Source organism: Podarcis cretensis (genome assembly GCF_951804945.1).
Source record: "Podarcis cretensis genome assembly, chromosome: 4".
NCBI lineage: Eukaryota > Metazoa > Chordata > Lepidosauria > Squamata > Lacertidae > Podarcis > Podarcis cretensis.
Window position 1 is genome coordinate 28,585,311 of NC_137173.1, and position 12,784 is coordinate 28,598,094.

A 12,784-nucleotide genomic window follows, 5' to 3' on the forward strand; every position below is an offset into this window, starting at 1 on the left:
ATAGGTTCACATACCAGTGCTCTAAAACCTAGGGGGAAGTAAAGGGAAAGATAGAACATCTTTCTTGACCACATATATGGGGCTGTTGGGATTGTTCCAGAGCTGGTGTTAAGGGTCAGCATAGTCAAGCATCTGCTGAGGGACCACAACTCAGTGCGGGAGCAACTGAGGAAAATCTCCTGGACCTGCTTCTCCTCCTCACCATTGCAAGCTGGTTGTTCAACCACCTCTTCTCATTCTGGTCCAGAAAAAGGTGATAGTTGAGCAGTAGATGTCACTTCCTGTTTGCTCGTTAGCCGTCTCCCTTGCAAGCAAGCAAGGGGTAACATTAAGCAGGAGTAGCGCAGGGGAAATTGGTGATAATGATGAGGAGATAGACTCTCTGAAGGAAGGGAGCCATGGCTTTTCAGGCTGGTGAGAGACAAATTCCAAAAAGCACATTGCTACCAACAGGTTGTGAGTCTGAATGTGTTCATGTTAGTCAATTCATCCTTCTGAGTCAGAGCAGGATTATAAATGCCTTTTTGACTGGCTGTTTAAAGAATTGCTCATGGGGGACCAAATGAGGATGGTATACAAAAGTTGGTTCCTTGCTCCCTTTCATTTTGGCCACAAAATGAGCAATGCAAGCAAATTATGGGCATTGGACTAGTAAAATTGTTTGAACCACTAATTTTTGTGGGCCTATTTGCACCAGAAGTACTTCGTCCAGTTCTAGCCACTGCAGTTTAGGAAATATGTTGACAAATTGGAACATGTCCAGAGGAAAGTGGCAAAGTTTGTCTTGACTTACTGTTATCGTTTGTTATGAGAGAAACAAGCCACAAGCGCTGGTTCACATGTGGCAGCCTCTGCATGGGAAAGGAGCACTGCAGGGACTTTAGGGTAGCATACACCAGTATGTTGCACATTCCCTTTAAATCATAGCTTAATTTAAACTCTGGTTTAGCATTATGTTTCCCTTCCTCTGAGATATTAGAATGAGAGCGAACAGTTCTGTCCCAAAGGGCAGAGTGGTATTGCTAGCTGTGAGGCTAATTTTCCTTAATTTTAAGTTGAAGGAAGCCAGCTGATTTTATAAGATTTGCTCTCTTATAAATGTTGCACTGTGCTTTGATTGAACGGAGGCCCTAAAGCCACCAAGAGACTTATTGCCATCTAGTTGGTAACACAGATATCTGTTAAGACTGAATACATAATTTCATAAAACAGCAAAAATGAGTAAAATAAAAATGGTTCACTGGGGACTTTCTTTCCCATAGGCTCATGCCAAAGTGTGGCATCTTTACAACGATCATTTTCGTCCTGCACAAAGAGGTAAAGTGTCAATTGCCTTAGGCTCTCACTGGATAAGACCTCTACATATGACTGAAAACAGTATTCACGAATGCCAGAAATCTCTTGACTTTGTGCTGGGCTGGTTTGCTAAACCTATATTTATTGATGGAGACTATCCCCAGAGCATGAAGAGTAATCTTTCCTCTGTGCTGCCTGAGTTCACCGAAGCAGAGAAGAAGTTTGTCAGAGGGACAGCCGATTTCTTTGCTCTTTCGTTTGGGGCCACGTTGAGTTTCCATCTCGTGGATACTGGCATGTTATTCCGCCAGCTGGAATCGCTAAGCCTAAGGCCTCTGCTTTACTGGATAAGCAGTGAATATAACAAACCAGAGATCTTCGTTGTGGAGAACAGCTGGTACGTTTCTGGTAACACTAAGACCGATGACTCCAAGTACACGAATTATCTTAAAAATTTCATTATGGACACTCTGAAAGGTAGGCTTGTAGATGGTATTCTTGTCACCATTATTATCCTGGCACAAGTTAAGGGAAACATTATCCTCACATTCATTAAATAAGTTCTGCAGAGGCTAAAACCCAGCGAGTCTTTAAACATTTATCCAGGTGTTCATTACAGAGTGAGGTTCCAAAAGAACGGGATTTGCTTGCCTCTGCGGTTGCCAAGTGCTTTCCAACAAGTTTGGATAATGTTTCTTTGGTTACAGCAAAAAGTTAAGCTGGTTGCTTAATATAACTTCATGATGTTTGTACTCTTGGCTATGAGGCTTGCAGGAGAATCAGGCAGGAGATACCCAATGATTAGTTTTAATGCGTCAGATAGCTGAGTAAATATTTGCTAGATAAGAATATATACCAAATCTCTCTCTCTCTTTCTCTTTCTCTGGTGTGTGTGTGCATATATAATTTCTGTAACTCCTTAAGAGTCTCTTCTCAGGCTGCAAGAATTCATTCTTCCTGTAATGAAGAAATGAAAATAACTGTTGGGAGTACTTATTCTGCTTTCACGGCTGATTTACAAAGCTGTGTCTCAGTTACATATGTCCTTATTTATATGAATATGGAAAGGGGCCTGAGTGTTGGAAAATGCATCAGATGGTAGATACAACTTCTCTTTTTAGCAACCAAGCAGCACATTCTGGCCCCCATGGAAAACGGGGTTTGCTTTATGCCTGTGTTGGTTTTTATTTTAAAACAACTTTGATGAAAGACGTAAAATAAGTGGCAAAACTTTTATCAGCTCAACTTTACATTCACTACAGAGTGTTGTCTTTATTGTTTGCAACACTTGCTAGTTACTTTGGGACGGTCGTTATTTTGAAGTAGAGTAGTATTTTAATTAAGCATGTAAATAATTAAGTAAAAGTTCTGTCTTGCTTTTCTGCTTACCTTGAAAACCCTAAATATCTTGGGTCTAGGTCACCTGAGAGACTTTGTCCTCTCATACCATGCTGCCTGCTCTCTAAGATGCCTGGGAGAGGACAATTTCCAAGTCCTGTGTGTGGCTGAGGCAAGGCTGTGCAGCATGAGAGAAGAGCCTTCTTGGTGGCTGCACCAATATTCTATAATACCTCTGAATACCTTATATCAGTGCTTTTTTTCTTAAAAATATATATATATTTCGAGGTACTCTCATTTTGACTCAAGAAAATCACCATTTTATAGTTCAAATCGGGAAAAATGGACAGAAGTAGAAAGAACATGCATTACCTCATACTACACAGCTGACACATGAAATCCTTGCTTCCGTCCGAGACTCAGGAAACACAGGGAAAGGAAATGAGGTTGCCATTGAGGGTAGCAACGGAACTGACGATTCACCATGCTATTCAACAGACCACACTAGAGAAGAAACTAAAATTTTAATTTTTTTTAAGTTTCTTCTCCCGTTAGATTCAGAAAATGTTTAGGGGTATGCATACCCCTACGTCCGCCCCAGAAAAAAGGACTGCCTTGTATTCTGGTCTCCATTTCCCCTTCTTTCTTACTGTTCCCACTGGCTGGTTAAACTTTCCTGTTCTTGAAGCATTTGCCTTGTCTTGTCAGACATTATTGATAGATTGGGTAGAACCCCATTTTGGAATATTTTTGTCTGTTGTGTCGGTTTTTGTGCTGTCATTTGATTTCTTTAGTGGGATTGTTTTGTTTTTAAATGTAAGCCACCCTTAGGTGATGCAAATGCACTGGAAGGACAGGGTTCAAGTTTCCTAAACAAATAAGTAATGCAATTTCAAAAAATACAACCACGCAAATGATTTATAAAAGCTTTTATATACCACTCTCTCATAAAACATCAGGGCAGTGTGCAGCAGTACAGAACCATCATTAAAATGACTGGGGACTTGAGAAAATTTCAAACAACTGTATGAATAAGTCTTTAAGAGACACCTGAAAGTCAAAAGTAAGGGTACCTGCCCAATCTCTGCTGGAAGTGTTGTGCAGCATGGGACTTGATAGAGGCCAGTTGGGCTTCTGAGATGTGGGAACCAACTAAATTATATAAAACAATTAACAGTTTTGTTACACCAGTTTTGTAGAAGTCACAACGAGTGAAAATACATCCTTTTATGGAGGTACCTGCTCGTTTAAAAGTACTGTATTCAAAAGCTTCCAGGCATTGCATTTTCCATCAGAAAAAATACCATGGGACCAATTCAGGTGCCCACTGGGATGTAGTGGAGGGATCCTTAGGCTATTTAGGCCATATCTGCCTGGCAATATTAACACCATAGCTTGATAACCACTGAGCAGGATATGTAAGTGGTAGCATTTTTCTGAACCACAAACAAATCTGTTCAAGTGCAGTTGTTCAAATGTGTGCAGATGGGGAAGTGAGGTCACCTTATTTTAGTTGTTTTCTCCTCAGCTGTCAGGTATGATGGAGTTACTGTCATCGGGTACACGGCTTGGTCTCTCATGGATGGCTTTGAATGGCTCAGGGGCTACAGCGTTCGAAGGGGTCTGTTTTACGTTGACTTTCAAAGTCAGGATAAGAAACTGATGCTAAAGTCTTCAGGAATGTTTTACCAGAAGGTGATAGAGAACAATGGCTTCCGCCCAGTACCAGAAGACCAGCCCATAGAAGGGACTTTCCCCTGTGGTTTTGCTTGGGGGATTACCGAAAGCTTTCTTCAGGTAAGCCAAATGAGAGAGCAAATCACTTCCTCCAATTTTCCTGTAGCACAGGTGAAATAATAATATTGTCTTTGTTTCGTTCCTAGACATGCGTTCTAATTGGGGCTGTAGGGCCTTCCCTCTGACAAACATCACAGTTTGGGCATGTTTGGGTGCTATATTCCGGGCAGAACTCTCAGTGTGTGGGTGTCTGTGTGTACGCATCTTCCCCATTCCGTTGTGCCCCCCTGATTTAAAGCAACCACCCCCACAGATTTGTTCTTTTCAGGGACAGATCAGGCAGAGGTGGTAAGGTAACACAATCAAATGAAAACATGTTGCAGCCTTGTTAATTCTTACTCCTTCCTTAGAGGTAGGCCGTAAACACAGGACTTCTGTGGGCTTTCCCAGCACATATCGGATTCCAGTGAAGGGAAGGGGGGGGGGAATTCATTGTTCCTCATACTGTGTGTCAATCAATTTTGACGGCTCGATATTTGTCCTTTGAGCTATTGAACAGTCTTCTATGACATTAGCATAGTAAATTAGAACAATGTCATTAAATATTAAGTTGGTTAAAATTAGCATGTCACTTATTTCTAAGCCGCATCTTTGCTGTGATTTATTTCGGTGTACTTTAGTGCATGGCAGACACATTTCCCATAAATTGTTTGGACATCACCTTAAAAGTATTCTGAGTTCCCTCTGTTTTTAAAACTGATTGGTTCCTGAAAGATTTATTGCATATCTAAATCATTTGTTGATTCAAACTTTAGATACTCCATAAAGCAGAGAGAGCTAACATGGAGATCTCCAGATGTTGACTCTCAGGTCCCATCAGCCTAATTATTATTATTATTATTAGGTTACTTAACTTGTTTGCTTGTGAGTTTACACACTTTGGACAAATTGAATCTGCTTCTCCCTCTCTTTCCAGGTAGATACCACACGGTCCCAGTTCCTTGACCCTAATGTGTATGTTTGGGATGTCCATCATACAAAGAAGCTGATTAAAGTTGATGGAAGGGGTGCCCCAAATCGCAAGCCTCACTGTGTTGATCTTCCGGCCATCAGGCTCCAGATTTCTTTACTTCAGGAAATGCATGTCACACACTTCCATTTTTCGCTGGTGTGGCCTTTGATTCTCCCTCTAGGTAATGACTCTTACGTTAACCACACTCTCCTGTTTTACTATCAGTGTTTTGTCAGTGAATTACTCAGAGTCAATATAACTCCTGTCGTTGCTTTGTGGCAACCCATGGGTGAGAACCAAGGGCTTCCTCTTCCTCTCGCTGAGCATGGAGGATGGGAGAACCGGCAGATCGTGGACGCTTTTGTTGAGTATGCCAGGTTCTGCTTTAAAAAACTTGGCCAGTATGTCAAATTTTGGATCACAATGAACGAGCCTAGCGATGACAACTTGACATACAAAGGAGCCCATAACCTGCTGAAGGCCCATGCCAAGGCATGGCGCCTGTACGACAAAACATTCAGGAAGACTCAGAAAGGTAAAATCTCAATCGCCTTCCATGCCATCTGGGTCGAGCCCTTTTCGAAAAACGATTATAGTGCAGCCAGACGAGTTTTGGAGTTTAAGATTGGCTGGCTTGCTGAGCCTATCTTTGGAAGTGGTGACTACCCAGATGTGATGAGGCAGTGGCTTCATCAGAAAAACAGCCTAGGCTCCCATTATTTACACTTGCCATATTTCTCGGAGGCGGAAAGAAACCTAATACGTGGTTCGTTCGACTTTTTCGCCTTGAGCCACTACACTACGTCTCTCGTAAGCGCCATAAACGAAGACCCCGCCAATTACGACCACCTCCTTGAGGTCCAAAAGCAAAATGACATCACTTGGGTGAAGTCACCTGCCAGAACTCCAGTGGTGCCCTGGGGGTTACGCAAGCTCCTCGCATGGGTCAAGGATAAATATGGCGACATCCCAATCTACATCTTAGCCAGTGGAATTGATGACGGGCAGAAACCGGATCGAGACAAACTGAGAATATATTACATGGAGCGGTATATCAATGAAGCCTTGAAAGGTAAGAGTCCTGTGGAAATGCTTATGTTCCTCAAGACCAACGTTTCTTGGTGTGTTTTCTGGAATGCTGTGTGTGATATGTAATAGCAACTATCAGTGCTTTTTTGGGGGGGGCACAGGGGTACGCATACCCCTAAACATTTTGTGAATCTTTGTACTTTTGTCCATTTACTGTATTTATTTTCCCCGATTTGAACTATAAAACGGTGATTTTCTTGAGTCAAAATGAGAGTACCCCTTTTTAAAAAAGAAAAAAAGCACTGGCAACTATTATGTGTATACCCTGCCTTTTCCCCTGACAGGGAAAATAAGAGAAGCTAAAATATAGGGGGTGAAATATTTGTAATAAACATTAACAGAATTAAAACTGTGTGTGTAATAAAAACATACAGAGAATTACAATAGAAACAGCACCAGCCCTTTCATTAAAAGCAGTCAGTTCCAAAAAGTCTGTTGGAATAAGGAGGTCTTCACCTGCCAGCTGAAGGACAACAAGGAGGCAGCCAGTCTAACCTCTCTAGGAAGAGAGTTCCAAAGTCTGGGAGCAGGAACTATGCTTTGAAGATAACTGGAAATCCAGTTTTCAGCAACTGGATGAGGCTGTTGCCTCTTATAAGGGATGGACTAATTAATACATGTTGATACCCAGAGCACATGCATAGTACATTGTGTGTGTCCCAAGGCAGTGTTTGGAACTCGGTGCCCTTCTGTGTGCTGTTGCTGAGAAAAAGATAGTTGTGTTTCGTTGCCATGAATAGCCACGAAGGCTTTCCTCCCCCTACCCCCTGTGAAATTAAGCTATCTTAATAGCAAAATAGGGACGCGGGTGGCGCTGTGGGTAAAACCTCAGTGCCTAGGACTTGCTGATCATATGGTCGGCGGTTCGAATCCCCGCGGCGGGGTGAGCTCCCGTCGTTCGGTCCCAGCTCCTGCCCACCTAGCAGTTCGAAAGCACCCCTAAGTGCAAGTAGATAAATAGGTACCGCTTTCTAGTGGGAAGGTAAACGGCGTTTCCGTGTGCTGCGCTGGTGCAGGCTCGCCAGAGCAGCTTCGTCACGCTGGCCACGTGACCCGGAAGTGTCTTCAGACAGCGCTGGCCCCCGGCCTCTTAAGCGAGATGGGCGCGCAACCCCAGAGTCGGTCACGACTGGCCTGTACGGGCAGGGGTACCTTTACCTTTAATAGCAAAATAATGAAGGGTAAGAAGTGAGAGCCACTGTGCAGGGCCTGTTCCTTGTGATGAGATAGAGGCTGAAGGTATGCGAATTATTATTGCATTAACTAGATGGTAATGAAATATTTGTGCTGTGTTTTTCTTGGCGTTTCATCTGTTTGTAGTGGATTTTTAATTTCATGAATGTTTGTTTTATTTTGTTGTAAGCTGCTATGGGGTTCAGTTTAGAGCAAAAGAAAAAAAAAAGCAAGATCCATATGTTCTTATAAATAAACAAACTAATACTGCCATCGCAGACGGTATCGCAGTGTCAGTGGAGGGCAAGGTTACATGCAGTTAAGGCCATCGTTCAGTGCCGTAGGGATTGTCGTAGCCTGCCAATAGCTTTTGGATGCAGAAAGTATCAGTTAAAAGGCTCTTAAATGCTGGAGATCTGCTCCCTGACATAGTAGTCAGTACTGGGCTCGACAGGACAATGACCCCTAAAATTATATACTACAGTCACATCAATAGCATACATTTAAAGCACTCATGGGCCCCTTTAACTACTATGGCCTCCCCCCAACCCCACCCCAAGAATTGGGGCTGGGAATTGTAGCTCTGTGAGGGGGCTCCTTTCAGCTCTGAGCACCCCAACAAACTACGGCTTTTAGGATTGTTTGGGGGAGGGAAGCCATGACTCTCGAAGTTGAATGAGAGTGCCTTAAATGTATGTTGTGACTGCTATAGCCATGGACCAGGGGTGGAGAACCACTGGCATTCAGGCCAGGTCTGGCACACAGTGTCTTGGGATCCAACCCAGACTTCCTTCTGTTTTTTTGTGGCCATTAAGTTTACATGTGTGTTTCATTTGCACAAATGATACCCTTTTCTCTAAAACTTAATTGCCAAGCAGGCAAACTTAATTGTCAAGGAGGGAATGGCAGCTGGGAAGTAAAGGTGGGAGAGGGAGAAGGAGGGAGGGAGAAGGGGGAATGAGAAAAAAGAGAGAAAATTGGGGGCGGGGAGAAAGAAAGCTTATTTCAGGGAAAGAGGTGGAAGATGCAGTGGATAGGGTTTGCAAATCAGTGTCTGTGTGTGCAAATGAATGGGTTTTTCTGAGTGTAGATGTGTGTGTGTGTGTGTGTGTGTGTGAGAGAGAGAGAGAGAGAGACTACAGTGGTACCTCGGGTTACACACGCTTCAGGTTACATATGCTTCAGGTTACAGACTCCACTAACCCAGAAATAGTACCTCGGGTTAAGAACTTTGCTTCAGGATGAGAACAGAAATCGTGCTCCAGTGGCAGCGGGAGGCCCCATTAGCTAAAGTGGTGCTTCAGGGTAAGAACAGTTTCAGGTTAAGAACGGACCTCCGGAACGAATTAAGTACTTAACCCAAGGTACCACTGTAGTGGGCTCTGGAACCACCCAGATACTTTAAAGTGGAATTGGACTGTCATTTTTAAAGATCGAGATGCTTTATTTGTTGAAGGGAATGAGTACCTAGAGTTTATATAACATATACTGGTATGGTGGTCTAGCGGTAAAACAAACACGGCACTAATTTGTTTTTCTTTGTCCCCTCTGCGTGTGTGCATTTTGTTTGTATGTGTGCTCTGTTTTGCAGCCTACACCTTGGATAATGTTAACCTCCGTGGCTATTTTGCCTATTCGTTCAGCGATAGGGGTGATCCTAGATCGTATGGACTCTATCGATATACAGTGAATCAATATGAGCCAAAGTCTTCCATGATGCATTATAGACAGATTATTGACAATTACACCTTTCCTGGCTTTGAAACCGGTGGCTTGCTCTGCCTCAAAGAGCTTATTCTGTGCCCAGAATGTGACTCGTTGCAACCCAGAAGATCTTTGCTTGCTTTCATTTCTTTCATATTGTTTTCTTTCATTGTTACTGTATTTCTGATCACTTACTACTCCAAGAAGGTCAATAGAAGGCATGAATACGGCTTTCCTGCAGCTCATTGTCCTTCATATGCATTTCCTGGGGGAGCTCAGAAATAATTATACACCCGACTGTGATTATTGTTGCACCATTAAATCATTCATGCTGCCCAGTGTTGTGGAGCACTAAATGTGAAAATGGATTGTGCCCACGAAGCTTGTGTGACTCCTTTCTGTATTAGCACTTTAGGTTAGCAGGCTTCCTCCCCCCCCCCCCAGTTTGCTGGTGGTGTAGCACCCATCCCCTGATCCACTGAGGGGGGGGTCATAGTGAGAATAATGCTTCATAGTGAGGTCAATGCAGGCCTCATTGAACAGACTGAGTGTATTTTTCGTTGAGGATAGGGGATGTTCTAACATGAGTTCAATCATACCTGATATTTTGAAATTTAGCTTTTCTTCTCTGATGGTGAATTTCTAATTCCATCCCTGTTTCTTTTAGCTGAAGGACTAAAATTAGTCTGATGGAATGATCATTTGATTCACTTAGACATACGTTGTATTTTGGGTAGATGTGAGTAGGGTTTGCATGCAACACTAAACCATGTTTTGGCATTTATGATAATGTACCCACCTCCCCCCCACCTTACATCCCCCCCTTTCCTCCAGCAATGAGAAGAGTGGCAGATTCCATTTCGAAATCCTAAACTGTGGTTTAGCTTAACTGCTGCTGGTTAAAACAATGGTTTAGCATTATGTCCAAACCAACGTAGTGGATCATAAACATTTGATTGCTAAGGCCTTAGAATGAAATTAATTTTTTGTCCAGTCTAAGACTCTTAGGCTCTGGTCATACCAAGGATAGATTCAGCGACTGGCTTTGAGCAGTTTCACTCTTCATCTGAATAATGCCCCCACCTTTAAACATGGAGCTAGTTTTTAAAGATGGATTCTGATGGCAGGAAAATGGGACTCGTATCTGGAATCTGTTTATAGCTTCATTTTGATGTATGGCTATACCATTCCAAATTAATTTAAGGAGATGAGACAAGAGCAAGAGTGAAAACAAGTAAATGCATTTTTTTTCTAGAAAGAGGAGAGCTTCGTAGCCAAAGCGGAATTGCTCAAGTGAGATGCGATTTTGATATTTTAGTGCTTTGATGTTGATTTATATGTATAAAAGGCAGCAGCTGATGCCATAATACTGCCTGTCCTTTGATTTGCTAGCATTATTGTCACACTAAGGGACTGTGGCCAGTCTGTGTTTTACTTTACTTGACCTGAAGGGATTGTGTTCTTGTAGGAAAGCAATGCAAATGGTTTCTGGTACTTAGGGGTGGCTTCACTCAATAAAGGTAAGTGACAGCCAGGAGGATTTAAAAGGTCGTAAGTTTTAGACAATAAGAAAAGGTCAGTAACTGAGAATTGTTTTGGTATTTTCAAGCAACAAATGGGAGTTATACCCTGACCATTTTTGCCCTTGAATTGGGCAGCTATATTAAAGTAAGAAAAATGAAATAGCAGCCATAAATCTCATGGCATGAAGAAACTTATTTTTTTTCCCCTAGAAACAGATCCAAATTACTGCTACCTTTTATATTTTCCAAGGAAATGCTTCTACTGTATCTCCCAGTATCCTTTTATGCACTTAGGCTTATTTTCACCTAGCATGTTCTAACCCAATTTAAGGCAGCTGTCCCGTAAGTGCATTTACTAGGGACAAAACCCGCTGAACACAATGGGGTTTACTTGTAAGTAAAGATGCCTGTGATTTTGCTGGATGTGTTCGTATTCTGTCTGTCCGTGATCTCTCAGCATGCATGAGAAGGCATGCCTTCAGCCAAATTTTATTCAAAAGTACAAGGTTTGAGGCAAAAGGTTGTTTCCAGTGCTGTGCAAAAGGCATTTGACTGATGCAGTGGGATTTCCCTTTCCTCTCCCTCTGTGCCCCCCAAAATTTGTTCCAAAGGATCCTCCAGTTTTCTGAAGCAGACTGTGAAGATGCATGGGGAGTTGCAGGGGATAAGAGGAGGCAAAGACCCTTTGTGCATGTGGAACACCAGTGTTGGATACAACCCAACATTTTCATTACATTACAAGTTGACGTTCTCAGACTCTGCATATGGGATTCAGCACTGCATGCTTGAATTTTACTCTGCAGATCACCGCTACAGTTTTCTATTTGGCACATTGCGAGGCAGTGTTTTTCACTGTGCAATGAAGTGCTGATTGATCGGTAACACGAATAGTTGCGGTGTCCCTACAGTTTAACATTCTAGGGCTCGGAATGTGGGCCTGGGTGGAAACTGTACATTTAGATACACCCTAAAACCCTGACACTCACAAGCACAGCCTGATAACTGTTCCAGGAAAGGAAAAAATGGTAAGGGAAGATGTGATTGCTAGACAGTGAAAGATGCATATTCCAATCGCTGCTGAGTTAGCCTAGCAACCACTTGGCATTTTCTCATCACCATAAGAAGGAACTAATTTGTGCATGTCCTCACAATCTCAATGAACACAGAGAGAGGCAGTGGTTTGCAAAGTTACTTCTAGACCCATGACGAAAAAGATGGACAGCCCTCTCATCTTGAGAAGGCATCTTGCGATCGCAGGCTGAGAAAGAAACCATTTTGAGTGATGTGATTATTAACCAACAGATAAGCAAATATAAGATGACGTGACAAGATTTTATCTAGCTCAAACTGCCATCTATGTGTACATATCTTTTTGAGATTGCAAGGAACTTGCAGTGGGGCTAATACCTGTGCAGATTTCCATTGTACAGAGGATTTAGCTACATATGCAGAGCTCTTTGAAATAAAATAATCTATTTACTGTATTTTTTGCTCTATAAGACTCACTTTTTCCCTCCTAAAAAGTAAGGGGAAATGTGTGTGCGTCTTATGGAGCGAGTGCAGGCTGCACAGCTATCCCAGAAGCCGCCACAGCAAGAGGGATTGCTGCTTTCACTGCGCAGCGATCCCTCTTGCTATTCTGGCTTCTGAGATTCAGAATATTTTTTTCTTGTTTTCCTCCTCCAAAAACTAGGTGCGTCTTGTGGTCTGGTGCGTCTTATAGAGCGAAAAATACGGTACTCAAATCTAATGCTCACCTTTTTTGGCCAAATTATGTTGTGGAAATTAAGGAGTGCATTAGATTCGATGGCACATTTACATTTGCCAGAAAATATTTTTTTTGGGTTTCAAGGTTCTGAAAATTGAGGTGCGCATTAGATTCGATGGCGCATTAGACTCGAGTAAATACAGT

The 12,784-nt window shown here is 42.5% G+C and overlaps 1 protein-coding gene across 7 annotated transcripts in view; it reads left to right on the forward strand.

Annotated features, from left to right (window-relative positions):
- The window catches only part of KL (klotho), a 33,771-nt gene that overhangs the window by 5,880 nt on the left and 15,107 nt on the right, over positions 1-12,784 (forward strand). For 4 of the 7 annotated variants that reach the window (XM_079973471.1, XM_079973476.1, XM_079973477.1 and 1 more), the window contains exons 2-5: positions 1,263-1,773; positions 4,163-4,431; positions 5,348-6,455; positions 9,237-12,347. In XM_079973471.1, coding sequence (XP_079829597.1) covers positions 1,263-1,773; positions 4,163-4,431; positions 5,348-6,455; positions 9,237-9,634 — 2,286 coding nt within the window. In that variant the 3' untranslated portion in view covers positions 9,635-12,347. Of the gene's footprint in view, positions 1-1,262; positions 1,774-4,162; positions 4,432-5,347; positions 6,456-9,236; positions 12,348-12,784 lie in introns of those variants that run through there. The other 3 variants (XM_079973472.1, XM_079973474.1, XM_079973473.1) reach the window with 1 other exon arrangement.